Source organism: Cicer arietinum, chromosome 1 (assembly GCF_000331145.2).
Source record: "Cicer arietinum cultivar CDC Frontier isolate Library 1 chromosome 1, Cicar.CDCFrontier_v2.0, whole genome shotgun sequence".
In the NCBI taxonomy this organism is placed as follows: Eukaryota; Viridiplantae; Streptophyta; class Magnoliopsida; order Fabales; family Fabaceae; genus Cicer; species Cicer arietinum.
This window is the reverse complement of record NC_021160.2, coordinates 3,024,236-3,051,966: the sequence shown is the minus strand read 5'-3', so window position 1 is coordinate 3,051,966 and position 27,731 is coordinate 3,024,236. Positions and strand designations below refer to the sequence as shown.

General features: G+C 30.9%; 5 protein-coding genes and 1 non-coding gene across 8 annotated transcripts; 3 read left to right on the top strand and 3 right to left on the bottom strand.

Annotated features, from left to right (window-relative positions):
• The first annotated feature begins 786 nt into the window (after positions 1 to 786).
• Positions 787 to 4,997, top strand: LOC101495155 (GDSL esterase/lipase At5g45920). The gene is made up of 5 exons (XM_004485815.4): positions 787 to 1,177; positions 1,318 to 1,554; positions 3,984 to 4,051; positions 4,224 to 4,388; positions 4,628 to 4,997. The coding sequence occupies exons 1-5, from the start codon at positions 1,076 to 1,078 to the stop codon at positions 4,782 to 4,784; spliced, it is 729 nt and encodes a 242-aa protein (XP_004485872.1). The 5' UTR covers positions 787 to 1,075; the 3' UTR covers positions 4,785 to 4,997.
• Positions 4,998 to 12,794: 7,797 nt separating this feature from the next.
• Positions 12,795 to 14,686, top strand: LOC101494826 (tetrahydroanabasine acetyltransferase). Its single transcript, XM_004485814.4, has 2 exons — positions 12,795 to 13,781; positions 14,012 to 14,686. The coding sequence occupies exons 1-2, from the start codon at positions 12,970 to 12,972 to the stop codon at positions 14,547 to 14,549; spliced, it is 1,350 nt and encodes a 449-aa protein (XP_004485871.1). The 5' UTR covers positions 12,795 to 12,969; the 3' UTR covers positions 14,550 to 14,686.
• Positions 14,687 to 15,479: 793 nt separating this feature from the next.
• Positions 15,480 to 17,868, top strand: LOC101494512 (magnesium-chelatase subunit ChlI, chloroplastic-like). Its single transcript, XM_004485813.4, has 3 exons — positions 15,480 to 15,710; positions 15,815 to 15,912; positions 16,514 to 17,868. Exons 1-3 carry the CDS (start codon positions 15,614 to 15,616, stop codon positions 17,564 to 17,566), a joined length of 1,248 nt encoding a protein of 415 aa, XP_004485870.1. The 5' UTR covers positions 15,480 to 15,613; the 3' UTR covers positions 17,567 to 17,868.
• Positions 17,869 to 18,039: 171 nt separating this feature from the next.
• On the bottom strand, positions 18,040 to 19,697 carry LOC101494205 (nudix hydrolase 15, mitochondrial). Its single transcript, XM_004485812.4, has 3 exons — positions 19,183 to 19,697; positions 18,622 to 18,741; positions 18,040 to 18,502 (listed from the first exon to the last, which is right to left on the bottom strand). Exons 1-3 carry the CDS (start codon positions 19,516 to 19,518, stop codon positions 18,263 to 18,265), a joined length of 696 nt encoding a protein of 231 aa, XP_004485869.1. The 5' UTR covers positions 19,519 to 19,697; the 3' UTR covers positions 18,040 to 18,262.
• A 1,583-nt stretch (positions 19,698 to 21,280) lies between these two features.
• LOC101493447 (protein IQ-DOMAIN 9) lies at positions 21,281 to 26,045 on the bottom strand. 3 transcript variants are annotated; one of them, XM_004485809.4, is made up of 6 exons: positions 25,886 to 26,045; positions 24,664 to 24,773; positions 24,234 to 24,389; positions 22,896 to 23,123; positions 22,203 to 22,316; positions 21,281 to 22,110 (listed from the first exon to the last, which is right to left on the bottom strand). In XM_004485809.4, the coding sequence occupies exons 2-6, from the start codon at positions 24,733 to 24,735 to the stop codon at positions 21,769 to 21,771; spliced, it is 912 nt and encodes a 303-aa protein (XP_004485866.1). In that variant the 5' UTR covers positions 24,736 to 24,773; positions 25,886 to 26,045; the 3' UTR covers positions 21,281 to 21,768. The 3 variants fall into 3 exon arrangements, with proteins under 3 accessions (XP_004485866.1, XP_027186940.1, XP_004485867.1); XM_027331139.2 differs by lacking the exon at positions 25,886 to 26,045 and adding an exon at positions 25,565 to 25,863; XM_004485810.4 differs by lacking the exon at positions 25,886 to 26,045 and adding an exon at positions 25,269 to 25,369.
• A 797-nt stretch (positions 26,046 to 26,842) lies between these two features.
• Positions 26,843 to 26,916, bottom strand: TRNAI-UAU (transfer RNA isoleucine (anticodon UAU)). Its single transcript has one exon. It is a non-coding gene; the product is annotated as a tRNA-Ile (tRNA).
• Between the last annotated feature and the right edge of the window lie 815 nt (positions 26,917 to 27,731).

Sequence of the window (27,731 nt, the reverse complement as noted above, 5' to 3'; positions counted from 1 at the left end):
CATATCAATGATTGATTTGAACTGGATTAAGAAGGATGATCAGACTTAATCGCCAAACATCTTTTTGTATTTTGAAATGGAGGTTGTACCTGCAAATTTTTTGAGACTTAAGTTAATATATGAGTGATATAAGTCAAAGATATTGAATTATAAAAGGATACATTTTACTCTGTCAGAAGTAAGAACAACACCATATAGTGTAAGGTTTAAGTTTGTTGAGTTTCGTTATGAACCAAATAGTGTTGGACTTGTGTGCACAAGCAAGAAAGAATCGGGCCTTGGGCTGATCTCGGAACAATGATTAAAAGAGTCCCAAATAATTAGATTTTATGTCACACATTTTAATTCCTACCTCTATATTATCCTATTTTTATGAATTTCCAAAAATACCATTATAAAAAATATATCCTTAAAGAATACAGATGTTTTAAATAAAAATGGCTGTCTTTTTTTTATATATTGAATATTTTGTTTATGAAATTTTCCATATACAAATTTTTTTTATATATAAAAATTTTCGTTTATGAAAATTTTGTATATATAATTTTTTTTTCATACAAATTTTTTGAGTTTTTAATATTTTACATAATGGAATTTCAAATTTTTAGTGTGTTAATTCTTAATCCTAATTTTAGAAAAACAAAATTTCATATGTGTATTAAGTAAAAAGATAAGTCTAATTTTTTAATGAAAATAATAGAAATTAAATTAATTTTTTCAAGAATTGTGGAGAAGGTGTGAAAGTGAGAGATATGAAATTCAAGTGTCCGATTAAAAGTTTATTATTAACCATATAGACTGATATCCTTGGTGTGACCATCTATCGGTCTGGTTATGTCACTATCGGCATGTCTCTTTTGATCGTCCACTGCAATATGTTGCCTTCATTTTTTAAATTGCAATCTTTTTCCACCGAAAAAGTAATTGATTAGGAGGATAACCTTTATTTATTTATTCATTGATTAATGCATCGACGCTACTGAATCTATTTATTTAGTTACTGGATCTTCCATCCCTTCATTTTCTACATCTACACCCACCAACCATTACCATTCACCACACACTTCTCTCAAACATGACTAGACCAAAGTTTTATCTTTTCGGCGATTCAATCACTGAGGATTCCTTCAATCTTGGAGGTTGGGGTGCTTCTCTTGCCAACTATTTCTCTCGCACGGTAATAACAATAATAATAATAATAATAATACTATTCACTCTTTCATGTTTTCTTTTTTATTTTCTCGTTATGGGTTTTTCGATTTTAATGTAATGTTTGAAACTTTATATAAATGGGGTTTCTTTTGTGTTGTGTAACAGGCTGATGTGGTGCTTAGAGGGTATGGTGGTTACAACACTAGATGGGCACTTAAGGTGTTGGATAGGGTTTTCCCTTTCTCACATGGCGGTGATGCTGGAACTCTAACTGCTCCAATTGCTTTGACCGTTTTCTTTGGGGCTAATGACGCTTGTCTTCCTAATAGATGCTCTGGTTTTCAAAACGTACCTCTCCATGAATACAAGGACAATCTTCGTTCCATTGTCTCATTCTTCAAGGTAATCTATATTCATATTGTAGTAACATCTTTTTCGTTACAAAATGATTAGGTAAAAGATGTATGGCGTTGAAACCCAGGAAAGGGTCACTGTTGTTTAGTGGCACAAAAGGGTTCTTTTTTAAGTTAAAATTTAGTTTTGACCCTTGTGGGTTTGATAAGCGTGCTTAATGCTTTGAAATGGTTGCGTATATTGCATGTAACAAAATGATTAATTATTTGTCATTTGGTGGGGTTCGTTGCTAGCTAGCTATCATGATTTAGTATAGGACAAAAATTTTGTGCGTTTTTCGTAAGTGTTTTTTGTGTTGTTCCTAACTTAAAATATACTTTGTCGTGATTAAAACAAACTGAGAAAAAATTATAGATTTGAAGAAATCATATGTAGTTATGAATATTTGAAGTTAGTAACAACATTGAAAGCACTAAGAAAATGCACTTAAATTTTATCAAATTCTATCTTTGTCATTAAATATAGGATCTTCTTGATTTTTGGGATTTAATTAATGGAGTCTTATATAGGTAGTACATTTATTTATCGACTGGGGTAGTCAAATATTGGTTGTGGGGTTTCAGGAATAGAATTGGAGAAAAGGGGCCCTGTTAGAATAGCCTAGATGATATATGTCAAATGAACACACGTGCAGTTGGTGTGGTTATAGGGCCACTTGTGTGTGATCAATAATAATACATACACTCACCAAAAGGGTTTGTATGAGTGGAGTTTGCACGAGATGCTTGTGTAAAGCTCCACTTTTTATTGGTTTTTCTTTTTGGGGGATTGAGTAGGATCATAGTGTAGTGTTGTTTTCACAACCTAAATAAATATTGTCTTCTTTTTTAAGAGTGTCTTTATTTGGCGCCCATGCAATTATATATCATTCGGTTTGGTCGATTATGACCTGTTCCTGTTAGGTAGGAATGCATGTTAGTGGAAGACTGGCCCCTCTCTTTAAGGATTAAGATATCTGTTGAACGTTCCTGAAGGATAGTATTTTGACTCTTGTGTGGTCCATAGGTTGATCATTGCTTACGCTTCTATTAAGAAAGTTGTTGACCATTATGTATACATATGTAGGCAAATTCTAGTGTGCTTTGCCCCCTGAAAATTGTTCAAAACTCTAATGACATTATGCGTTGTTTCATAGAAGAAGTTCATGACCCTCTTCATTCTCAGGTTTGATAAAGTGACTTGATTGATGTTTGTTCAATAAAAACAAGGGAAACAGACACATGTCTCTAAAAATTGAACTCGACGAGTTGACACCAATCAAGTCACCGTCTAAACCGTAAGGTCAAAGACGGTCATGGACTTCTACTTCCGAGGAGTGTCATCGATCATCGTTAAAGTTTCGGGGTGATTTTTAAGCACTTATTCATAGTGGACTATATGTTGTGTAGGTCCATCAAAGCACTCCTAATATGTATATGTATAAGTGTGTGTTATATACAAGGGCAATTCATTGCAAGAAGCTTTCATTAGTTAGGATCCAGGGAAGTAGATGTATGCAATCTTACCCCTACAAACAGTATATTTTTAGGAATTTAATAACCTCTAGATCACAAGGTAGCAAATAGCAACCTTACTGTAACGCCAAGGCTCGTCCTGAAATCAAATGAATATATTATAAATTTAAAATTCAGATCTGTAATGCTTTATTCTTTTTGGAAGAATAGATGAAGATATTAGTTTAGACTTCATTGGTGAAAAGGTTAAAAGTTGATTGGGAAAAGTCACACAAGTAATTGTCCAAGGCTCGTCCTCTCGCAGTGATTGTCTTATTTTGTAACTTAAAAGGATAGAGTAGTCTATTGCATTCTCACACCTTCAATAAATAATTACATTCCCCTCCACTTTTTGGAGGCAAAGCTCAAGAGTTAATTGTCTCTTAATTTATTCCAGATACCGACCTTGGACATTGTGACTTGAAGCTGTTATATAAACTTTAACATATAAAATGCCAGATATCAATGATTCACTTTTATCATGGCACTTTCTTTTAATATTTTCACTTGGGATAAAAGTTATCACAAAATGTTAAGACCTAAATTACATTTGAGCATCACCAAAAGAAACCTGCCCTCACTATTTTTTGAATTCATATAGTTTTCTAGATTAATTTTTTTGTATCTGAATGATCGCATGCAAAGACATCACTATAACGATTGTGATCCAAACTAGGTTGACACCCAACAATTACCAATCATTTGCAGCACGTCAAACTTCATTGTTTTCTAGATCGGGTAGTTTAGAATCAGCTTTATGGTAACATGAAGCAGTAACAGTTACATGCATGCCTTGCAGTTCTAGAGGAGATTGCTTCATATTTCTTTATAATAATATGTAAATCAATATTTGTTTTTATTTCAATTCTAGGCCTCTTGTATAAATGGTATAATTGGATATTGCAAATTTCCTTTGAATTTCAGAAACGATGGCCCACAACTCATGTTATCTTAATAACTCCTCCTCCCATTGATGAAGATGCACGACTTAGGTACTGTTTTATTGGCCTTATGTCCTTCATGTTGTCACTGATTATATAAGGTTGTCTTTGTTTGCGAGATTTAGCCTATGTTTGTTTTGCTGCCGGAATTCCACTGAACAATAGATAAATGCAAAAGTAAACATATACTTAGATATATAATGCTATTGAGGGTCTTTTGCAGATATCCGTATGTGGACAATCCAGAGGGTCTTCCTGAAAGGACAAATGAAGCTGCTGGTGAATATGCTAAAGCATGCATTGCTGTGGCCACTGAATGTCAAATTCCTTTCATTGATCTCTGGACCGAAATGCAACGGTTCCCTCACTGGAGAAAAGTCTATTTAAGGTTTCTAAATTTTTTTACCTTCTTTGTTAATCTTTGCTTATAGCATTTGGAAGTCTTGATGTAAACAGTATATACTATTTACCATTAAATTTAAAATACTAATGAACGTGATGGCTTTGTCTTCTAACTTATCTGAATCTGAATCTTTGTTGAATTGTCATCACTGTATAATATAAAAGCATGTGAAGTTTTCATTGCTGACTTGATATGAATATGCGATTTTGTTCGATGAAATGCAGTGACGGTTTGCATCTGACAAATGAAGGGAATCAACTTGTCTTTCATGAAATAATCAGAAAACTGAGAGAAGGAGGTTTAAATATAGAATCTATGCCAGTTGATCTCCCTCTTATAGGTGATATTGACCCTAATGACCCCATGAAGGCATTTCTTTAGTAACAGGATGATAGATATAGTGCAAAAGGGGTAATCCTTTTGTGAAATTATTGTTCTGTTGTCATTATTATTAAGATATATATGTAAACAATACATTGGGTGAGGGATATATGTTTTTCCTCTCTGAAAGTATTACATATTTCTCTATGTTTAGTGTCAGTGAAACAATTTGAAGTTTGAACTGTTTGTATAATAATGCAATTGTTAGATGCATTTTACACCCTCTCACAATTCTGTTAAATAAAACCATGCATTTGGATATGAAGTCAGATCTCATTTCATGTTGGAAGTTTGGTTCATGTTCAAGTGAATTCTCAGCATCATCTGAGGTGATGTGACATAAGAAACACATCTAGAATTTATGATGCAGCCTAAGTGGATGTACCGAAATGATTTTAGAAACATAAATTTGATTTACAATTTTTCTTTTGATATTTTGGAGGAGAAATATTTGTCTTCGAAGTTGAGATTTAATTTTTTTTTTTATTTGAAGTGATTTTTAACTTTAAATTTGTGTTCAACTATTTTGTGGATGTATGTGTGTACTGGGTATATATATACATATATCCAAAAATAACTTACTTATAGTTAATTTACTTTAAATTTAAATTATTTTTATTATCTTTATAAATTATTTATTCAAAATTATTTTTGGATAGCTGTGACCCAAATAGACAATAGATTTTTTATGAGAGTTTTGCATATTATGGTCATACTAGAGTCAAAGAATTGTCAATTGTTTACATCTGCATTGCACGGTCAATTCTTGTGTATTTTTGCTGTGAATCCACGTAAGCTACAAACTTGAGCGTTAAATTCAGCTGCAGATCTTGTTAAATTTTATTGTGGTTACTGTAAAATAAATTATATATAAAATATTTTTAATTAATATAATATGTTTAATTTTGGTGATAATTTTAATTTTTAGATCTATAAAAAATAATTGGTTTGAATTCAAATATTTACAATTTTGTAAAATACATATAAAAATTGTTGATTGGTCTTTCAAGTTATTTTATAATATATATAAAAAAAAGTTATTTCATATAATTACTTTATTAGATATATTTTTTCTTGAGAGGAAGATATATTTATATTTTACTATAGCTAATTAATCAATTTAATTTTATCACATGATAACAATAGCGTGTATATTATCACATTTTAAATTTTATTAATATAATAATAAGTGAATACTTATCATTTGAGCCCTATGTATGTGATTACGTATTCAAAAAACTAAAATTATTATTCTTCATCTCATTACTTTCTTTATTCATCCTCTCTTTTTAAATACATTATTCTTTATTTTCATCATGTTCAATAAATCTTACATTTTAAGGTTATCTAGTTTACTGGTAATAATGTAATTTGATTGTTTTCTACTTAAAAAAAAAAAAATATATATATATATATATATATATATATATATATATAGTTTTCTAACTTATTACATGTAAAATAATTACAAACAATCAATAACATCGTATATGCAAAATGTATTAATGAAAATATTAATATATCTGTAGCTATAAGCACATATAAATCTCAGCGAGATATATATATTTTCTCATACTGATACCGTGGAGGCTTTTGCAGAATCGTGAGTCGTCGGTTGCCTTCATTCGAAGCGTTAGGAAGAAGAATATAATTTTTTTACAATAGGTACTATTAGTAATTAATAGCAATCGTAAATTATTATTAAAATGAAGGGTCGTGATTTGAAGTAACTTTAAGTAGTTACTCTTGAAATTATTAAAATATATCACATTACAAAAAATATATAAGTAATTAATATGATAATGATGAATATTTTGTTATATTTCAAGAACCCGTGCAAATCACATGTAATTATGCTAGTTTCTAATACAAGGCCAGTAACTATAATTCATAACTAGACTATGTATTTCGATGGATTCTTCTCTTACTTCCTTTGGTTTCAAAAATCCTCAATTAACATGTTTAAATTGATTAATTCAGATGCATATTTTGATTATAAAAAAAACCATTTTGTGAATCCAAAGAGATGAGAGAAGAAATTGTCATATATTTTTCATGGGCCTTTTAATCAATGATGCATTGGATCTGGGCCTTCAGGACTAAGTCTTCCAGGCAAATGTGGGCTTTCTTGTATTTCTGAAAACCAGCTTCTCAGTCTAGAAATATGGGCTCCAAAATGTGAATCTTTGGCCCTATTGCTCTTTAAACTCGTTGGGGTTTCCATAGGACGAGATTCACCACAAGATAATGAGAGGAACACAAGTATTAGGCACATCCAGAACCATTGTTTCGATTTCAGCATTTTTATATGATGATGATTTTTATGAAAATCTTAGGTTATGGTATGGAACACTAAAATTCAAGCGTTAATATATAGACGAAAAGAAAAACTAGAGGTCATGCTACACATAGTTTTTATCTCAATATTTTACTATCACTTCTCGAATTCAAACAATTTTTACTTTAATAGATGTACTCTGTTCACATTTTTTTTCTAAGTTCTCTAGACTCTAGTAGTGGAGCTGTTATAAAATTTGACGACTTGGTCAATTTGCCGATTTGCTTGCTCTAAAGGCAAATCTTTGTTCAATTTTCAGATTCCACAATGTGAATATCTCATGCTCATTTGATACAGATATGTTTTCATTTTCACATTTGTCTATCAATTGGCTTAAGCTGACCTAATATTCAAAGCTCAAGAAAGTTTGTGTACTTTATTATTATTTATTTATTTATTTATTCCAACCTATCTAACTTACCAAACATGCCTTAGGACATAATCAAAACATGGCGCGCCGTTAACTTAAACTGTAGCTAGGCGTCATAAAGATTGAACCATCATTTATATAACTCAAACGAAACCACTAAGAATAGGCTATAGTGCTAAAATATTGTCCAAATAAAGCTATAGGCTTAAACTTCCGTGGCCCATTTAACTCAAAATGAAAATATATAAAACAAGAGGGTGCAAGCCAACTCAAAAGACTCAAAACACATGAGAGCCATTACCTTCGTACCATATATATATATATACCGTCTTTTAATTTAACTTTAGGCAACATTTCGGTCCTATTTTTATTTAGTCTTTTATTTAATTTTAAGTAATAATATGATCATTAATATTTATGTATTAAAATGTCAATAATGTTGTTATTTTTTACAAAAATTTTAAACAAAACTCATAAAATTAATTATCATTTTCAATATAATGCAAATTTCATCAATATCATAACTCAAATCTTCAAATAAACTTACATTTTCATTCTTTATTTGATATGTTGGAGATTAAAATATGAGTTTATTTGAATATTTGAGTTATGCATTTGATGAATATATGCATTTTCTTAAAATTGATATTGAATTTTATGGGTTTTGTTTGAAAATTTTGATGATTTTTTTAAGTTTTTGTAAAGAAATTATAACATTGTTAACATTTTAAGATATGAACGATCAAATTATTATTTAAAATTAAATAAAAGACTAAATCAAAAAATAAAAAAAAGATAAAAGACTGGAGTGTTATCTGAAATTAAGTTAATATATCACATGAGCAATTATATATATATATATATATATATATATATATATATCTTGCTAATAAGTAGTCTCCTGACACATGGAAGAAATTTAGATATATAAATTTTGATTTGAAAAATAGTAACTTTTAAATTTTGAGAAATTAAATATAAAAATTTCAAGACACATATTATATACTTAGTTTCTTAATATATAAAGGTATTTGTTATCATTTATTTATATTAATTGTTATGTTATTTTCTCCCTCTTTTATTGGAATTTAAATTTGACTTCTTCAAATTTCCTAAATCCTTTATGTCTTACCTTAAATTAGTTGAACTCAAACTCTATGTCAACCTTTATTTTGATTAAAAAAAAAATTACTCTCTTAATTATCATTTTCTTTCATACTTACTTCATATATACTATATGAAACCAATAAGTAAATGTATTGTAGATTGAAATTAATGGGTTTTTTAGAAGATACTCATTCATTTAAATTAGTAGATTACATAAAAAATGACATTACAAATTTAACATCGTTAAATTAAAATATTCAGATATCTAGATTTATAGTATTGACGATCAAATTATTGACTGAATATTTAATGAATCGAAACTAATATATCAATTTAAATCAAGCAAATACTATACTAAAATTATAAGGAAAAAAATAAAATTAAAATAAAATATATGTAAAAGTTAATCTTCTTAATCTTATAACAAAATAATTAATTAATTATGAAAAATATTTGTATGAACACAACCCCAAATAAGTATTATTTAGGCACACACATAAAAACTATACATATTAATTAATTATTTTTAAAATAAATATTATTTAATTATTTTTTTTCAACTATTTTTTAAGAGAGTGTGTCTAAATTTTATATCCACACAAGACTTTCTCTTGTAAGGATATAGAAAACAACTTTGTGGATACTAAACACTCCTTAGACATCTTGAGTGAGAAATAAATTGAGAAAACAATGCGATAAATATGATATGATACTGATATAATAGAAAAAGTGATATATAAAAAAATAAAGTGTTAAATGAGTATATAGATATTATGAGTGTAGATGAACAATAGACTTAATTTGTCATAACATAATGCATATGCACAATTGTCTATAATGTGTCTATCTTTCTCTTATTTTCTTGACAAGAGTCTATAGTGTAATTTGTCCAAATTTTGATTTTGATTTATATTTAAAGGATTACATCACTTAACATCCCATCGATCTTGGCTCATTTAATATATAGATGGGCACACTTAGTCAAATATAGTAAAGAAATGAAAAGAATATGCCTTTGTTGGTAATCACTGCATTGATATTAACACTTAAAAAAAGACAGAAAAACTATTTTATGGAACATGTTATATTAAAAATAAAAATACAGATAAATAGGAAGTGAAGATTTAATTCTTCCTTTCCCCTCTCGTAATTAATAACGAGTCTAAATTGTCATCGATTGGTCTAAAGATTATTCGCGCATGTTTGTGACTGTCAATGAGTTTGACAAATTCACAACATTCTAATGTGCATTTGAAGCATTATCAAATTCAAATTACAGTGTCACCGTCATTTCAGAGAATTAACTGTTAATTTAAACACATTCTTAGTTAATGATGCCTTGGATCTGGCCCACCAGGGCTAAGACGACTCGTCCTAAGTGGTTTTCCCTTTGAAAATGATAATAACCATGCTCGAAGATGATGCTCAACACTTAAAGCTGAATCTTTGGTTACATTGTTCATGGAACCATGAGTACCCAGTGGACGAGGCTCAGAGTATGAAACTGAAACCAACACCAACATAAGGATAACAAAGAACCTCAATTTTTCCATTTCTTTTACAATGATTTAAGATAAATATCAAATGTTCTAACGTGTGCACGGAACCTGTTTGTTAAAATGTATCAACAGTTACATGGAGTATTGAGCATAGGTTTGAAGTCGAAATTGTATGGTTTATATAGACCATAACATAATGCATATATAACTTTCTAAATATTTAATTTAACAATATGTGGGGTTCTCATGTACATGCATTGAGAAAAGGTCAGATGCATCATGCATATAAATAAAAAATCATGGGCAAGTAAAATCCTCTTTAAGGGCTTTTCAATTTGCAGCCACTCAATGCCAGCTTCATTATCAATAATTTCTTTTACACATTTTCAGGCAAGTTTCAAATCTTTTATTGTTTGAAGTTGTAAGCATGCGCTTGTGTATAGAGACAAAAAAAATGCTAGGTTTTATGGGGTCCACAAGTAAGTATATTAAGTCTCAAAGTACATATCATTTTGTAAAAAAAAATTGTCCTAAATTATATGTAATGTTACAATATCAATTAAAAATTAGTTTCAATTTCTATCATACTTATTTACTATTTATTATTCCTTTTTCCTTCAAATCCTATGTATTTATCTTTCACATACCAAGAAATAATTTTATAAAATAACTTAAATTTATCTTTCTCATATAAAATTAACTACAGTTCCAAATTTGTGTAAAATTGACAAGTGACATATAATTTAGAGTTTATTTGGAAAAAAGTGGAAAAAATGGAGTAGTAGATAATTTGTCTTTTTGTGTTTATATAAAAGGGGGACACTTTCATAAATATCAAATATTAATTAAGAAAGCTAACTACTGGTTCAACGTTTCTATATATATTCATTCTGTTTGTTTGTTATTAATCTGCCAAATTATACACCTAAGCTCTCACGAAAATAACATACACAACTTTCTTTTATGAGGTGTATATCCATTGACATGTCTATTTTGTGATATATTATAAACTTTAAATTGAGAGATTTTGAAACCATTCCATATATATAAAGATTGTCTTGTCCACTAGCATATGATTGTTATAATCCCCCATCTGATTTGTCAACGTTTTTGTCTGATTATTACTAAGTATAAATTAACGACGCGTGACAATGTTAAATCCAATTAAAATGGCGTTTTGTTGATTCTGTGACGTAGTTAATTAGTTATATCTCTGGTCTAGCTAGGTTTGGTCATTCAAGTTGCTATTGCATCTACAAAACATGCAAAGTTTGGTCATTCAACGAAACTTGTTTCAAAATAGTGTTATTTTAAAAAGAAAAAAAAACGTGTTTAAAAATAAATGCTATTTTTGATTTTAAGAAAATTTTGATTATTTTTTCAAGTGTAAAATTCAATTATTATTATGTACATTATTTTTTAAATTATTTAATAATAATGTAAAACACATAAATAGTTGATAAAAATAATTTAGTAAAATAACTATTATTTTTCTTTTAATTATTCCATTTATTAATATGTATACAAATATCTTAAATTAGATTCATTTTAAAATGGATAGAATATAATTTATCTATTACTCATTACATTAACTATATGTAGTTCACAATTAATCAATTACACAAAGGATCTTGCTAAACATTTGTTAAATAATCACAAAAACAGAAATTTTTGTATTAAATGCACAATTTTCTTGATACAAAATATTTCTAATACCTTTTTTGTTTTGGTTGGATATATGATAAAGGTTGAGAAATTAGCGGAGAAGAAATCCACTAAATAAACTCATCATTGATATTAATTCAACTTATAAAAAGTAAAAATAAAGGAGAAAGGGATTTATACTAAGGAGTTAGTAATGGAGGTCATTTAGAAGATTAACAAAATAAATTAAACTTACATCCCAACTAAATAAGACTTTTTCAATCTATCAAACTAATATAAAATTAATAAACCAAGTCAGAATACTGAATATGATAAACCAAATTGAATAAAAGAAGCACAATTTTTATAGATTAAGATACTCACATGATTATAAAAAATACACAAAACAAGAACCAAAGCTAAATTCCGTACAAAAGAAAAATAACAAAGCCTAGATAACAAAATTCCTTTAAAAAGTATTAGATCACTCACATCCTGAAGTTCTTTCGAATATGTTTCAGCATTTCAAATTCTCTCTATAGTAATAAAATGAGTAGAAACCACAATTTATTTGTAACAATCTTTGGAATGGAACATTTTATACTGTTCTCTAATAAGAGGTCTTAACAATTTATTTATGTGTTTCATGCCAAGCACCGAACCAATTAGAGAAAAACTGTAGAAACCATCAATGGTCATGTTCACTGTCAATGGCATGGTCATTCTTTGAAGCTATGGTGCTCTGTATGTCTACTCTCCATCAATAATTGATGTTGCTATTTGTAAGTAAAAACTGATTAACCGGTGTTGGTTTAATAAAGAAAGAACAATATGAATGCTCAAAATTCAAAACCAAATAGAATACAATTATATAGACACAAAAGACAAATTTGTACATAATATTTTGCAAAGTTTCACGATTTTGTTACTTCGTAAAACCAAACATAATTTGAATAATTTTCAAACAATGGCACATGCATTCCCGGATACATAAACAACATCTTATGGAATAGTAAACATTTATAATTAATTGATTAATGCGAGGGAAAGTTAGTTGGGGTGAGATAGTGGAATGCGATGCAGCTTACTCCACGTCTTTCCCATTTGAAACTCTCACTGGGTTTGGTGGGAGAAAGAAACTCATAACTCAAAACATGATAATACTAACACAGCAATAATCAAATGGTAGCATTATTATTATTAAGCAGAAAAAACCATACAAACTAAATGATGAAAACCATTAAGCGCACTCTCATTTTTCCTTCTCACACCCCCTTCCTCGAAGACCACACCCTCCCTCTCTCCCACATCGACACCGATCGCAACCTCCACTTAACCTTCCGCTACCTTCGCACTTACACCGCCACAACAACAACCACCACCGACGACCCCTTCCACGTCATCACTTCCTCTATCTCAAAAACTCTCCCGCACTACTACCAACTCGCCGGCACACTTCGCCGCCGTCAACACCCTGACAACCGCCTCGAACTCCACTGCACTGCCAATCAAGGCGTCCCTCTGATCCACGCCACCGTAGACTTCACCCTCGATTCCGTCAATTACCTCGATGATGACCCTGCTTCACCTTTCGTCGAACAGTTGGTGCCCGATCCAGAATCCGAAGAGGGAATGGAACATCCATGTATGCTTCAGCTTACTGTTTTCAAGTGCGGTGGGTTCACTCTCGGTGCAGCGATTCACCACTCGCTATGCGACGGGATTGGTGGGACTATGTTTTTTAACGCGGTGGCTGAGTTGGCTCGCGGGTCGACTCGGATAACGGTGGAGCCTGTTTGGGATCGAGAGAAGTTGTTGGGTCCAAGGGACCCTCCACGTGTCGATTCTCGGTTGGTAGGTGAGTTTCTTAGTTTGGATAAGGAGTTTTTGGCTTACAAAGAGGATGTTGGTGTTATTGTGAGAGAGTGTTTTCATGTGAGGGATGAGTGCTTAGAGAAGTTCAAGAGATCATTGTTTGACCAATCTGGATTCAACTTCACCACTTTTGAAGCTCTAGGTGCATACATTTGGAGGTCCAAGTAAGTTTGTTACTTTTCATTCATCTTTTTAGGGAAAATTTTAATGGATTTTTATACAATGTAATGTAAAAATAGTTCAATTTCCATATATTATCTATTTGAAGATGTTTTATAATTTCAATCAATTATAAATTGTAAATATTGATTCTAATCTTAGTATTTTAAAATTCATATGAGATATTTAGTTGATGATATGATTTATATTCTGACGATGGTAATTGATACAACAGGATAAAGGCTTCGCGAGTGAAGGATAATGAGAAAGTTAAGTTTGCATACTCAATAAATATACGGAGACTAGTAAAGCCATCACTACCTTCTGGCTACTGGGGCAATGGTTGTGTTCCAATGTATGTGCAATTGAGTGCCAAAGATTTAATAGAGCAACCCATTTGGAAAACAGCAGAGCTAATAAGAAATAGTAAAAGCAATGTTACTGATGAGTATGTTCGTTCCTTCATCGATTATCAACATCTACATTTTGCTGATGGGATCACAGCAGGGAAATGGGTGAGTGGTTTTACTGATTGGAGACACTTGGGCCATTCTACTGTGGACTATGGATGGGGAGGCCCAGTTACTGTTTTGCCACTTGCTAGAAACTTGCTTGGGAGTGTTCAACCTTGCTTCTTTTTGCCTTATTCAACGGCTGGTGTTCAGAAAAAAGAGGGGTTTAAGGTTTTGGTGTCTTTGATTGAGGAAGCTTTGTTTGCTTTTAGAGAGGACATGCAAATCTTTTCTAGTAGTCAAGAGCGAGCCAAGTATTGATGATGGTTTGAGCCATTGATTTTGTGCACTAATAAAAAAATAAAGATGAAGTCATCAACATATGTATTAATTATTCTTACATAATCAATAATGAATATTTCAAAATGAACAATCTAATAGATTCGCTTTTAAATATCTATCTTGAGATATTCATATTTAGTGTTTAGCATATTTTGATTAAAATTATCTCTAGTAAATAAATAAGGAATGAAGTGATTAAATTAATCCTTAGTACTGTGTACACATTCCATCTTCATTTCACTCAATTTACAAGAAATAAATAAAAAATATCTTCATTTATTTACTTTAAATTTATAGGATTATTACTTATTAATTTTCTCTCGAATTAAAAATATAGTATTTTTTAAAAAATGTCTGATTACTTTTGTTGTTTTCTGTTTTCGTTGATAAAATAAACATTAGATTAGATAATTAAATATGAAAGTTTTTTAAAATACATTTTGAAATTACATTTAATTTTTTTAAAATTCTAAATAAAAAGTTCCAAATATTATTTCTCAGCATTTTCAAAAATACATTCTATTTAGTTAACTTTCATTCACTCTATTACAATTAAAATATAAAATCTATAACCAACTATAATTCTAATCACTAACGTTCGTTAATACTCTTCTCTTTCTACTATCCATCCCCCTCATTCTCTCTTCATTTATTTTTTCTTTTAATAAAAACGCACAACTTACTAAGTGCACCCTACATACTATGGGCTAACCCATTATGAACACTTATACTATCACCTTTCCTTTTTTCAATATATTTCTTTTTTCACAGTAAATTGGGCATAATCATATTATTCTTGATTGAGTAATTAAATGAAGTTATTCACTTGTTTTTTGCATAATTTTTATATAATTATTATATGGAAAAAAAAGAAAGTATTTAATGATTCATTGATCTTACAGAAAAGAAGAGAGAGAATGAAATCTATCTATCTTCTTATCCGGATGGTGAGAGGCCAATAGGAAGCATGCCAGCTGCCATAAGTACAGAATTAAACACAAAGAAGAAATAAAGTTGAGCTGAGGATTAACCCAAACACTACCATGGCTTCAACACTCGGCACTTGTTCAATTGCGCTTCTTCCTTCACGCTATCATGCTTCTTCCAACCCTCTCATTCACACACTCTCTCTAACCTCAGGTATATTAATATTGCTTCACACTTTTTTATGCCTTTTCTTGTTTCATTTCTGTTGATTCTGTGTCCTCAACTTCTCGTTTTTCTTTGAATGGTTGGGTTTGCAGGGAAAAAGTTTTATGGAGGAATTGGAATTAATGGCACAAAGGGAAGGTCTAGGTTCCCTGTTGTCAGTGTTGCAACTGAACTTAACTCTGTAGAACAGGTAGTTACTTACTTAAGGGATATTTTCTTTGCCAATGTTTTGGGTTCCATTTGGACTCCGATTTTTTGTAGCAAAAACTTTCATTTTACCAAATTATGGATTCAAGACACAATTTTCAGACTATATTATGATAATTCTGTTAACCTTGCACATTGCACAAATTTAAACTTACATGGTGTCCAACTACTTGATATGTGGGTAAACTTTTCTACATATAGTTGTGATAAATAAATTTGACTAGTATTTTTGCAAAAGCTTTCTCACCAAACTTGTTTATATCTATAAGCTTTGAAAGACTTCTATTTGAGTGAAGAGTCGTAATCTTATTTTGGTTGAGAAGCACCTATAATTTAGTTTACGGTTGCAGTTACACTTTAAACCTTTATATTACGGTAAAATGCGTCTGATACGATCGAAATTGTGGTTGCGATGTCGTTCCCATGAGCTCAAAATCGTTTATGCTGCAGATGCAATTGTGATTGCAAGCTGTAATTTAAAACCACTAATTCAAATTAGACCAAAGTATACTTAGCATTTTGACTATTACTTATGCGAGTGTATGGTTTTGTTAACATGCCAACTCTGAACTTTTGATATCCAGGCTGTGAATACTATTTCAAAAGAAAGCCAAAGGCCAGTGTACCCTTTTTCTGCTATAGTTGGACAGGATGAGATGAAGCTTTGTCTTCTCCTTAACGTGATCGATCCCAAGATTGGAGGCGTGATGATAATGGGGGATAGAGGAACAGGAAAATCCACAACAGTTAGGTCGCTGGTCGATTTACTTCCCGAAATTAAGGTTGTTGCTGGTGATCCATATAACTCAGACCCAGAAGATCCAGAGGTCATGGGAATCGAAGTGAGAGAGCAAGTAATAAAAGGGGAGCAACTTTCCATTGTGTTTAGCAAAATCAACATGGTTGATTTGCCATTAGGAGCCACAGAAGATAGGGTTTGTGGAACAATTGATATCGAAAAAGCTCTCACTGAGGGTGTCAAGGCATTTGAGCCTGGACTACTAGCTAAAGCTAATAGGGGAATCTTATATGTTGATGAAGTTAATCTTTTGGATGATCATTTAGTTGATGTGTTGTTGGATTCTGCTGCATCAGGCTGGAACACGGTCGAGAGGGAGGGTATTTCTATCTCTCATCCTGCTCGGTTTATTCTAATCGGTTCGGGAAATCCTGAAGAAGGCGAGCTGAGGCCACAGCTTCTCGATAGATTTGGAATGCATGCTCAAGTAGGGACTGTTCGGGATGCTGAGCTTAGAGTGAAGATTGTAGAGGAGAGAAGTAGATTTGACATGAATCCAAAGGAGTTTCGAAGTTCTTACATAACCGAGCAGGAGAAGCTGACGGAACAAATTACCTTGGCAAGGAGTGTACTTTCTTCTGTTCAAATTGATCAAGATCTCAAGGTGAAAATCTCAAGGGTGTGTGCAGAGTTGAATGTGGATGGGTTGAGAGGAGACATAGTAACAAATAGAGCTGCCAAAGCTTTGGCTGCTCTGAAAGGAAGAGACAATGTAAGTATAGAGGATATTGCTACTGTCATCCCTAACTGTTTGAGACACCGTCTTAGAAAGGATCCTTTGGAGTCAATAGACTCAGGTTTACTTGTCACAGAGAAATTTTATGAAATATTCAGCTGAATGTGATAGATAGATATAACAGTATGTCTGCTGTGGTATTTGTTTAGCATCAACTTCATCGTTTAGAATTTAACATTTTCTATGGCGGATTTTATTGTCTTTAAACATGAGTAAGATTCATAAGTTCCTAGTATACAGGAAATTCCAAGCCTTTACATGCAACAATCTCTCTGTATCTTCTTTAATTATAGCCTATTAGCTGTACTTTCTGTAAGTGATGCCTTGGAAAAAGTTGAACAATCAAATTGTGGTTGTTGTATTATCTTAAAGTTAATAAGAATAAAATAAAAACTATTTGGTTACATCATCATGTACATATATACTATGGAGTTTGATTGCACAGAAAATCAGTTGCAAAGCCAAACACACTAATGGATGATAATTCACAATGAATTACTTTAGTGCCTCAAAAGAACCAAATTCTAATTTCATTAGCTAACTTTTATTGCCAAAAAATGCAGAACAGCTTCATGTGATAAACTATAATGCAAACTTATATATATAAATAAAGTTTAATTACTATGCACCGACAATGTAAAAAGTTGTACACTGTTAGCACATTACAACCATTCATAATTATGACATTTGATGTAGTTATGATAAAAGTCAGATTTCTAATGATCTGACGACTGAAATTGACTAACATTGTAATACACTGTCAGTGTATACAAATTAAATCCATATAAATATATAAAATCACATTTGGGAACTATTATGTAGTCTTATCTTATCATTTTCAGTAATTCCTCCCCAGATTATAGGTCTCTGCTCTAGAAAAGCTGGCGGCTGGTGAAGTAAAACGGTAGCAGCCCTAATTAAGATTGAGGCAGTTATAGCCCAAATCACATACTTTTTGTTCTCTACCTCATAATCAAAATAATGTACAAGATACTTCTCTCCCATCCATTCTTTTTCCTCAGCTCTTCTATTATCATTCTGCATTCAAACCATGATGTAAGAAATCAGTTTCAATTGCATTTGATCATGTCAAAAACTAAAGTAATTATACATCAAAAGAATTAGATACAAAATTTTAAGTGAAAAATTGCAATAACCTTGAGGAACATCTCTAAGGGAACATCAAATACTGCTTCAACTTCAGCGGAATCCAAAACTGGTGAAAATGCATCCTTGTTGGACAGTAGTCCAACCACTGGTATTATTGTGATGCCATACTGCCATTAAAATAACTTTGTAAGGGAACTGCATTATAAGTGCAGTCACACCCATCTCGAAAAACTATTCAAGATCGGACAGATTGATTTTTTTGAACAAAAATTTCGATCATAAAATCGAGACTGTTCGATCTGACCAAACAACCGAGATGTGTGACAACACTTCTTTTTTATTACAAAGAAATAGGGATAAACATTAATTGCAAAGATAGGCTCCAACTTTCAGTGTCTCACACAATGATTAAATGATCTCCCTCTGATCCCTCTATTTACATACATAATAATCTACTTTTCTAACTGTCTTAACTAAGAAAAAAATGATTGGACTAAACAGTGAATTGAAATATTTACATGTTTAATAAGTAGCATTGATTATGAGATATTTGGTTGTTATCCAAATTCCAAATAAAGGTTAAGTCATAGATAATAAAAAAGTAGTACCTTAGTACGGAAGGGTTCAAGAAGAGTAATAACAGAAACAAGAGAAGAGTCTAAGCCAATTTCCTCCTTAGCTTCTCTTAACGCAGTTTGAACATCATCAGCATCACTTTCGTCCCTTTTGCCACCTGGCAAAGCAACCTCACCCGCGTGTGTTGAGAGAGAAGAAGAACGCTGCGTGAGAATTACTCGGAGATTACCATCTTGCCCTTCGAATAAACAAATAAGAACCGCTGCTCTTTTGTTGACTGAATTATTGGTCGACATGGAATTGGAAGATTGGAGGTGATGAAACAAAGTTTGTAACCTTTGTGAACCTCGTACCTCGTTTGAACTCATTATTATTATTCTTTTTAACACGCATGGGTCGATCAAACATACCAAAGAGGTGGTGGAACTTCAAAATATAGATATAGGAAAACTTCTTCTGTTTGCGAAAGACTAGCGTATATATTACTCTAATTTCATTTCCCCTCGTTTGCACATAATGAACATAGATAAAGAAAGTTTCGTTTGGTGCAATGTGCAAAGATATATGTCCTATTTATAAACGTTAGATGAGATAAACACCATTAATAAAAATTAATCTATTTAGTATAATATTTATATTATGGATCAAATTAATTAAATTTTGATGATGTATTTTATATTTTATTTGTCTCTTATAAAAAAGAATTATATGAAATATCAATTTTTTTCTTTTTCTAACACTATCTTTATCTTTTTAGTCTTTTACAAAAATAAATCGAGATACTATATTTTTTTTTTATTTCTACCACTTATTATGAGTTTGACAATTCTAGTCAACGAATCCTAGCCATTGGTTTTACACTGTTTAGATCTTAAATTATTTTTTAGGATGGAGAAGGATTTCCTTTTGTCTAATCGAACTTGTTAATTTGAAGATTTGTAATTCTAACTCTCATTACATAATAAGATTTTATCCTATTAGATATAAAAGTTACTTAAAAGTTAAATATTACACTTAAAATTCAATTAAAGTTAGTTTATAGGTTTTTATATTAGGAAATGAATTAAAAAAAAGGGAAGGTTTGTAATGAATATTGCTCTTTAAGATTACTATATTATTGCCTTATCTTCTAGTTGGAAGGCTTAGGCTTAGTTGGTACTTGGATATCACATATTGAGCATTATTGTTTTGCCATCCAAAATACCGGCCTTTAAATTAACCCTGCTTTGCACACGCATATTTTATGAGCTTTTATTTGTTCAATTTAATAGTTCTCACCACATACCCACTCAAACAAGTTTTTACTTTGTGGAAAAACTGACTTTGATTGATAGTAGATGCAAATTTGAATTTTTCTTAAAATTTAAAGTTGGAGACAACGACAGAGAAAATGAGATGTTAATACTCGTCCAATAATTATTATTATTATTTTTTTATTTAAATATAATCATTTGTTTTTATTTTGTATTTTTATATATTATGAATTTTAATCTATTTTAAGGAATATGATTCTCACCTTGTTGCAATACCTATTTTAAAATATTTTGTTTAATTAAAAAACTAACAAATTGTGACATGATTTTCACTTAATCATATTAACAATGTCATTTCATCAAAATTAAGAGTCAAATTGATGGATGAGACAAAATGCCTTAATTTTAAAAAATTACAGAATTAAAATTGTGTGAAATTAAAAATAGAGAATCAAAATTATAAATAAATTAAAATAAAATAACTAAAATTATATTTAAACTTTTATTTTAAAGAGTTAATCCCAAAATTCACACTATATCAGTTTATTTTAATGAGAGAAAATATATATTGATTGCAATTTGATGGACGACTCTATTCTCTCTTTAGTGGGGCATTACTAAGATTTTTTATTTTATTTTAAATTAACCATTACTAAGATAGCTGCACCATGTGTGTGATGACAAGTTATCAAAGCACGAAGAACCTAGCATTTGATTACAATACAACCATAAGGGAATAGAATTAAAATTTCTACCACCTATTGCCTACGTATAGCCTCCACCCCTCACTATTCTATAACGGAAACAAAAGCAGGCTAAACAAGACATCTCCATAGGTAATATAATAAACCATTATGAAATAAACAACACCATCACATCTTACAAATTTTCTATTACAACATATGAGGTAAAAAAATATACGAAATGTACCGTTCTACAATTTGTATCTCTTCGTTGAATATACAAAATTGACAAATGATAAAAATAAAAATAAAAAAATAAAAAAACAGAATCAATCAACAAATCACACTCATATACAGAGTCTGTTGACTCCATTCTCAGACACTTGTTTGAATTTCATATATATGCACAAATAGGAAGCAATCCAATGAATAAATAAAGCAGGATCTTATGTTTGACTCTCTACATTTTGTGCATGTTTGTTATCACGATGGGCCACCGTGATTTTACAAAAAGCCACAAGATGTAACTTTTGTTAAATTACAATGGCTCTCTATAATTTTGACAAACCACCGTGATACCAAAAATATATTTTATGTAACCAATTGCAACACAATTTTGACTCTCCTCAACTCAAATTATACAAAACCCTTGATACTTATAAACCATTGCTGCCAATTCACTTCACTTCGCTCCTCCTTCAACCACCACAGACTTCTCTGTGGTGGTTGGATAAGACAATCTCCTAGGTTTGGCACTCCCTTTAGCATTACCTAAAGGAGGAGTTCCTTTTGCATTGGAGGAAGTAGGTGTTACTGAAACTGAAGTTTTAGAAGTTGATGTGCTTTTATTCTTCTGAACCTTGAAAGATAGCTTGTTTTGAGTTTTCTTTGGACTAGTGCTGCTAGCAACACGGCTTTCCCATGGGCGAGCCGCGATCCAGCGTTCCTTCCAGCTCCAACCCCAGTTAGCTTTTCCGAGTTCATAACTACCTAGCACTTGGCTCTGACTAGAGTTTGCCCTCCACTATAGGTTCATAAAATATATGCATTTTAGTATCAGATAGATAAAGTGAATTGAAACTAGACAACAATTAGAAAATGCTATGATTGATCTACCTGATGAGAAAAGGCATAAGCCATGGCTCTTTCACGCTTTACAGCTGCTTCTTCTCTATGATGTATCCTCCCAAGGGTTTCTTCCATGGTTTCAGGACCGCCAGACCATTCAACCTGTAATTTATTATGTATAGCGCTTAGAGACTGAATTCAAAGGAACTAAGTGTATGGTGGGGAGATTCAAAAGTGATTTCAGACACATAAAATTGATTTTGACATGTTTAGCTGATGTGAATAGAAATTGATTCTAATTTGAAGTTAGGATGTGTAGCTTTTCACTCAAAACCTGATTTTCACATTCAAATTTATTGTTCAAGTCATTTTTACGTAAATGTATTCAAATATAAATCATTTTACATTCAACTCACTTTTAACTAAAGTCAATATATTCAAAATCAATTTTTATCATTGCAGTACCAAACACACTAAAACATCTAGTGTGTTACATTTGATCAAGTGATTTTGAAACAAGATCTGTCATTGAAACGGTGAAGTGAAGGTACTAATTTATTGTATGATTGTCTAACTATAATTGGAACTCTGGTCAAGCTGAGATATACTTTTGAAGAAAGACAGAGATCTCTCTATTCCCTTGAGGGAGGGAGATGTCAACCTTTGGAGGAAAGGACTATCAGCAATGTGGAAGGGTCCCTGAATCAAATATAAAGATAATTAGGGAAAGCTAAAGATTACCTCCAAATCATGGAGCTTTTCCTCAAGTTTTAGTTGAGACTCTTGTTTCTTCCGCTTGATCCTGTCTTCTGTCACCATACAGATTCGACGAGCTCTTATCTCACCCTGTATCTTGCTCCATGAATGAAGGTATGTTATAGTTGTACTGGCTTGCTTTTGAACAGAGTAACCTTGCGTTAAAATCTTCAGTTTTGTGAAACCTTTCAATCGTCGTAGAGCTTTCCTAGCCTGGTTGGTTTAAGAGTTAGCATTGCAGAATAAAAAGTGGCAGAAGATACTAACATGGATTTGTAGCATCATAAATAAGCAACATAAACCAACACTTACATCTTTTGGCTATATTCATAAATGACATGCATATTAAGACAATAATCAGGAATCAACATATAAAACCAACTGAAAGAAGTTGCACAGTAGATGATTTTCTTTCTAAGTTCAAAGTTGCTAATTTCTTCAATTATGTAAGTAGGAATTAATGAAATCCTTGACTAGAAGAAAAGAGCCTCAAATAAAAAAAGGTTGCATGCACAGAATAGTCCAAGATTTACCAATCCATGCATATATTGAAGAATTATATAGCATCCATGATAATTAAATAATGAATGAACAAGGTAAAATGTCAAGATAAAGAGTTAAATCTTCAATCTTTTCTCATAAAGACCAGAATCTATAAAACCACTTTGATCATAACAATATCAAGAAGAATCTCGATATTAGAGTTCAATGAACATTTAAGTTTGGTGAAATGGTGAAGAAAAAGGGTCCATTGCACTTTGCCATGCTAAATATTTGTAATAAGTCTACATTGTAGAACTTGATTTATAAATTAAGCAAACTCTACATTGATTTAGTAGCATTTTGCAATGTCCTGCCTTTCATCTGATATTATAGATATGTCTTGAAGGATGCACAAAGCAAATAGCAAAAGATGTTGTAATTTAGCTTCACAGTACTATATAATCTCAGCAATCACATACCCCTCTAAATTGCAATTTGAAAACTGGCTTAGAAGCAGGAAAAGCACAATAGAACATAGACATTCATAGTAGAAAAAAGAAATATCAGTGTTGTCAATCACATATAGCGGAAAATAACGGTTTGTTCAAATTCTGCTACACTAGTGCTATAGCATTAACTGCTATTTGACAAAACTTTGTTCTAAATTGCATATCATAGAACAATTTGTTCTCAAATTACGCTACGCTATAGCTCCACTATTGACGACATTGTGAAATAAACAAAAGCATGGTTATTAAGGATGTACTCAGTGAATAGTCAGATAAGAGTTAGCCTATACTTTAACAACCCGTCTCGGCAAAAAAAATTGCTTCAACATACCTTATAAGCACGGAATGCAGTCTGGATTCTCGTTGCAGCAATAGTTTCAATTGCCACGAGATTATCATTTTGGATACCATTTGCTAATCCACTAGACTCTTTTCCTGTATATTTGTTCGATTTCAATGCGCTTAGCTTCTCTGGAGCTAAGGTACCCTGTCCCAAAGTGTGACCAGATATGGAGATAGAAACTTTCCGGTTACAATGGCCATTGTGCAAAATAAATTCTAATACTTGATAATAAATGATATTGTTGCATTATACAATAAGGTGTAACAGTATACAATATGATTTAAGATAAATGGTCACCAAAGATTTAAAACAGAAAATAATGCTTATGTAGATTTGCAGTCCATTGTTTGACAATCATGCAAATTAACCCTTCCAAGATTAGATAAATAAACTAAAAATGATAGGAAGTGCAATGTACCTTTGCTTTCTTTGATCTGCTTTTTGATTTCCTTAGGCTAATTATTGTTTTAAACCAAAAACCAGAACCCATTCTTGATGTGAAGCAACTTCTTTCAAATTAACATATCCCTGGATATATATTTTAGTAATAATATAAAAACCATTAGCAGGTCACTTCATCAATGCAGCTTTAGTAAGTAATTCTTAAGCCTTAACCATAAGCAATATGTAAAAAGCAAACAAATGACAAAGAGAAGAACAAAGTAGTTTCAAACATGCTTATCAAATGATTCAAATCGTGAATTGGAAGACCTATTTTTGAATCGTAGATCGAATGTTATAATGAATCATACGATATACTACCAATAAAATGTATCGCTTTTACGGAAAAAAACAAGTGACACAACAAAATTATAAGTTGACATATCATATATGAACCTCAAAATAATTCAAGATTCAAGTATTAGTTATACAAAGTTGACCAAAAAATGGTTGGATACACTAAGTTTAGGTAGTTATTTATTAGAATTAATCAGGATTCATCATAATGGATCAAAATTCAAGATGAGTTTTATGTCCAAAACCATTAGGTCTAGTTTAGTATTGAATTGAGATACGACTCACATGTATCCTAAGATCTTGATAATCATGGTTTTGAAGTTCCTATTCGGATTGATAGTCCTTCTCTTAATTCAGATAATCAAATGAAAGTCTTGGACCTACTTTTTCAAACATACTTTCAAAAAATTTGATAAACAAATTCTCGAGTAATATGCAACCCATGAAACATTTTGTTACAAACATACTAAAGGCTGAATCACATTTTGATCAGAAAAGCATACAGATATTGAAGTGGATCAGAGTTTGTAATTGTAACACTAAAAAAAATAAAGCACTAAATTGCACATATTGAAACTAACCATAGCTATTAATGTAGAATAGTGTTAGAGAAGAGACTTAGATTTGATACCAAAAAAGTAACCGGTTATTTCTTCCAAACAATAACAGCAAAGTAAGAAGAAACTTGTAAAAGAAATTAAAATAATGTCTTCCACCAAACAGAACACTAAAGAAACATGGATCAACAACACTACTCTGAAGAATCAATAAGCTCAATTAGCAAATAAACCAAGATATTAAAGAAGAAAAAATCCATGAAGTTCTCAAACCAAGCCAGAATGAACAAACAAATGATGTTTCCTAGAATCACGCAAAAAGAAACAAAAATGCATCTTACATACCAGAGAAGGTTGAAAGGAGAAGCCTTTTTGGTGAAGTGGGTATCCAACAAATAAGAAGGAAAAAAGGGAGGGTGAGAAAATGATATGAATGAAGAAGTAAAGAGGAAGAAAAGAAAAAGAAAGAATAAAAGGTGGGTGGGGAATGTGGATTGCCATGGCCCATTACCAGCTTTATTTCTCTCATATATGATGTTGAAGGTAAGAAGAAAAACAAAAACAAAACAAGTCCAAATATGAAATAAAATTAAATAAAGGAAAATGCTTTAAATGTTTGAAAACCATGACCGACAAATAATACAATACATGGGCACAGTTGGTTGGATTTTTGGAGAATTCAGCAAATGAGGCTACAGACTAAAATGACAGCAGAACCAACGCTGACAATGTTTTGGACCTTGACAGGTTCATTTCTTTTGTTTCTGGCTATGTATTATGCAATACTCCCACCAAATATCATTTAGTGTAGTATTTATTTTTTTGTTTTTATCATAAAATAAAACTAAGTATTCCTCTCTAATAAAATATTAAAAGCAATTATTGAAGTGGTTAGCATATTGAAATACAATATACGTAAAGATATTGATAGAAAAATAAATCAATTTTGTATTTGTATTTTAAATTGATTATTATTTTTTTCTATAAAAAACATAAATAATTTGAGATAAAGCATATCCCTTAAACCCTTAATATTGGATTTGTACATGAGTTTGATCAAACCAACTCTATCTAGAGTTAGAGTTGACTCAAAAAAATAGTTTGAAATTGATAAATAAATATGAAAGGACGATTTTGGTTCTATAAAATAGGAAATTGTTAAAACAAAAATTAGGTATAGGATAAAATCATAATCAATTTATTTTATTCAGGTAATGTAATTCTAAAAATTATTTTAATACTGGCAATACAAATATTTATTTTATATATGTTAATGTGAGTAAAATAATAATAATAAAAACTTGGTCCCGGCGAGGCTCGAACTCGCGACCTTCGGCTCATAAGACCAACACTCTAACCAACTGAGCTACGGGACCATTTTATTAAAAATAATTTACAATTAAATTAAATTGTATTTTAATTATTCAAAAATTTGATCTTGTTTGTGGTTCAATATTTAGTGGGTGTATTTAATTGAGATTTTGAAGACTCTTTTGAAGAAAAAAATATTGAAGATTTTATAAGATTGTGTAAGAATGTATATATTTTAATTGAGATTCAAATTGAAGTATCACACTTCTATATTTAAATCTTATTTTTGGAGACTAATATGATTTGGGATGACAATTAACCATACATAAATCTATCTGATCCCTGAATGAGTTCCAACAATTATAAAAAGTTTGTGAACTTGGAATCAATAAAAATAGATAAACAACCAATTGCATCAATTGAGGTGGTCTCCTCCTTTAAGATTTGTCTAAAACTCAACGTGAATACTCGTCTTTTAAGTGACGGTCGTTGGAGCATAAGCATAACAATTAGGGATGTAAGGGTATCTTTGTCTCAAATGGTTGGCAATGTCTTAACGGCGAAAGCTCTTGCTTTCAAAAACGCTCTATGCACGAGAATGCTTGACACTAGAAAAATAATTTGTGGCGCATAAAAGAAATTAATGAGGTGACCCATCGAATAGCTATAATGATAATGACAATGTCAAACTCTAATAATACTCTAAATTGTGTTTGAGTGAAATCTCCCTCATATTGTCTCTCAATTTGTATTTGACGTTTCTCACAATTAATAAATGATTTGGTTTTATTGTAAAAAAAAAGTGAATTTAAAAATTGATGTAATTTAAAAATTCCAAGTTCCACTAATTTTTTTACTTATTACATTTACATATAACATG

Bases quoted from the DNA above. Each gene is read 5' to 3' on its own strand.
- LOC101495155 (XM_004485815.4), top strand. From the start codon at position 1,076: ATGACTAGACCAAAGTTTTATCTTTTCGGCGATTCAATCACTGAGGAT. The intron at 1,555-3,983 runs GTAATCTATATT...TTTGAATTTCAG, and splicing joins CCATTGTCTCATTCTTCAAG to AAACGATGGCCCACAACTCA. The intron at 4,389-4,627 runs GTTTCTAAATTT...GATGAAATGCAG, and splicing joins TGGAGAAAAGTCTATTTAAG to TGACGGTTTGCATCTGACAA.
- LOC101494826 (XM_004485814.4), top strand. From the start codon at position 12,970: ATGATGAAAACCATTAAGCGCACTCTCATTTTTCCTTCTCACACCCCC. The intron at 13,782-14,011 runs GTAAGTTTGTTA...TTGATACAACAG, and splicing joins GCATACATTTGGAGGTCCAA to GATAAAGGCTTCGCGAGTGA.
- LOC101494512 (XM_004485813.4), top strand. From the start codon at position 15,614: ATGGCTTCAACACTCGGCACTTGTTCAATTGCGCTTCTTCCTTCACGC. The intron at 15,711-15,814 runs GTATATTAATAT...TTGGGTTTGCAG, and splicing joins CACACTCTCTCTAACCTCAG to GGAAAAAGTTTTATGGAGGA. The intron at 15,913-16,513 runs GTAGTTACTTAC...TTTGATATCCAG, and splicing joins AACTTAACTCTGTAGAACAG to GCTGTGAATACTATTTCAAA.
- LOC101494205 (XM_004485812.4), bottom strand. From the start codon at position 19,518: ATGAGTTCAAACGAGGTACGAGGTTCACAAAGGTTACAAACTTTGTTT. The intron at 18,742-19,182 runs GTACTACTTTTT...TTTTAATGGCAG, and splicing joins TTGAACCCTTCCGTACTAAG to TATGGCATCACAATAATACC. The intron at 18,503-18,621 runs GTTATTGCAATT...GTTTGAATGCAG, and splicing joins CCTTAGAGATGTTCCTCAAG to AATGATAATAGAAGAGCTGA.
- LOC101493447 (XM_004485809.4), bottom strand. From the start codon at position 24,735: ATGGGTTCTGGTTTTTGGTTTAAAACAATAATTAGCCTAAGGAAATCA. The intron at 24,390-24,663 runs GTACATTGCACT...ACTTTGGGACAG, and splicing joins GCAGATCAAAGAAAGCAAAG to GGTACCTTAGCTCCAGAGAA. The intron at 23,124-24,233 runs GTATGTTGAAGC...TAAACCAACCAG, and splicing joins CTGCATTCCGTGCTTATAAG to GCTAGGAAAGCTCTACGACG.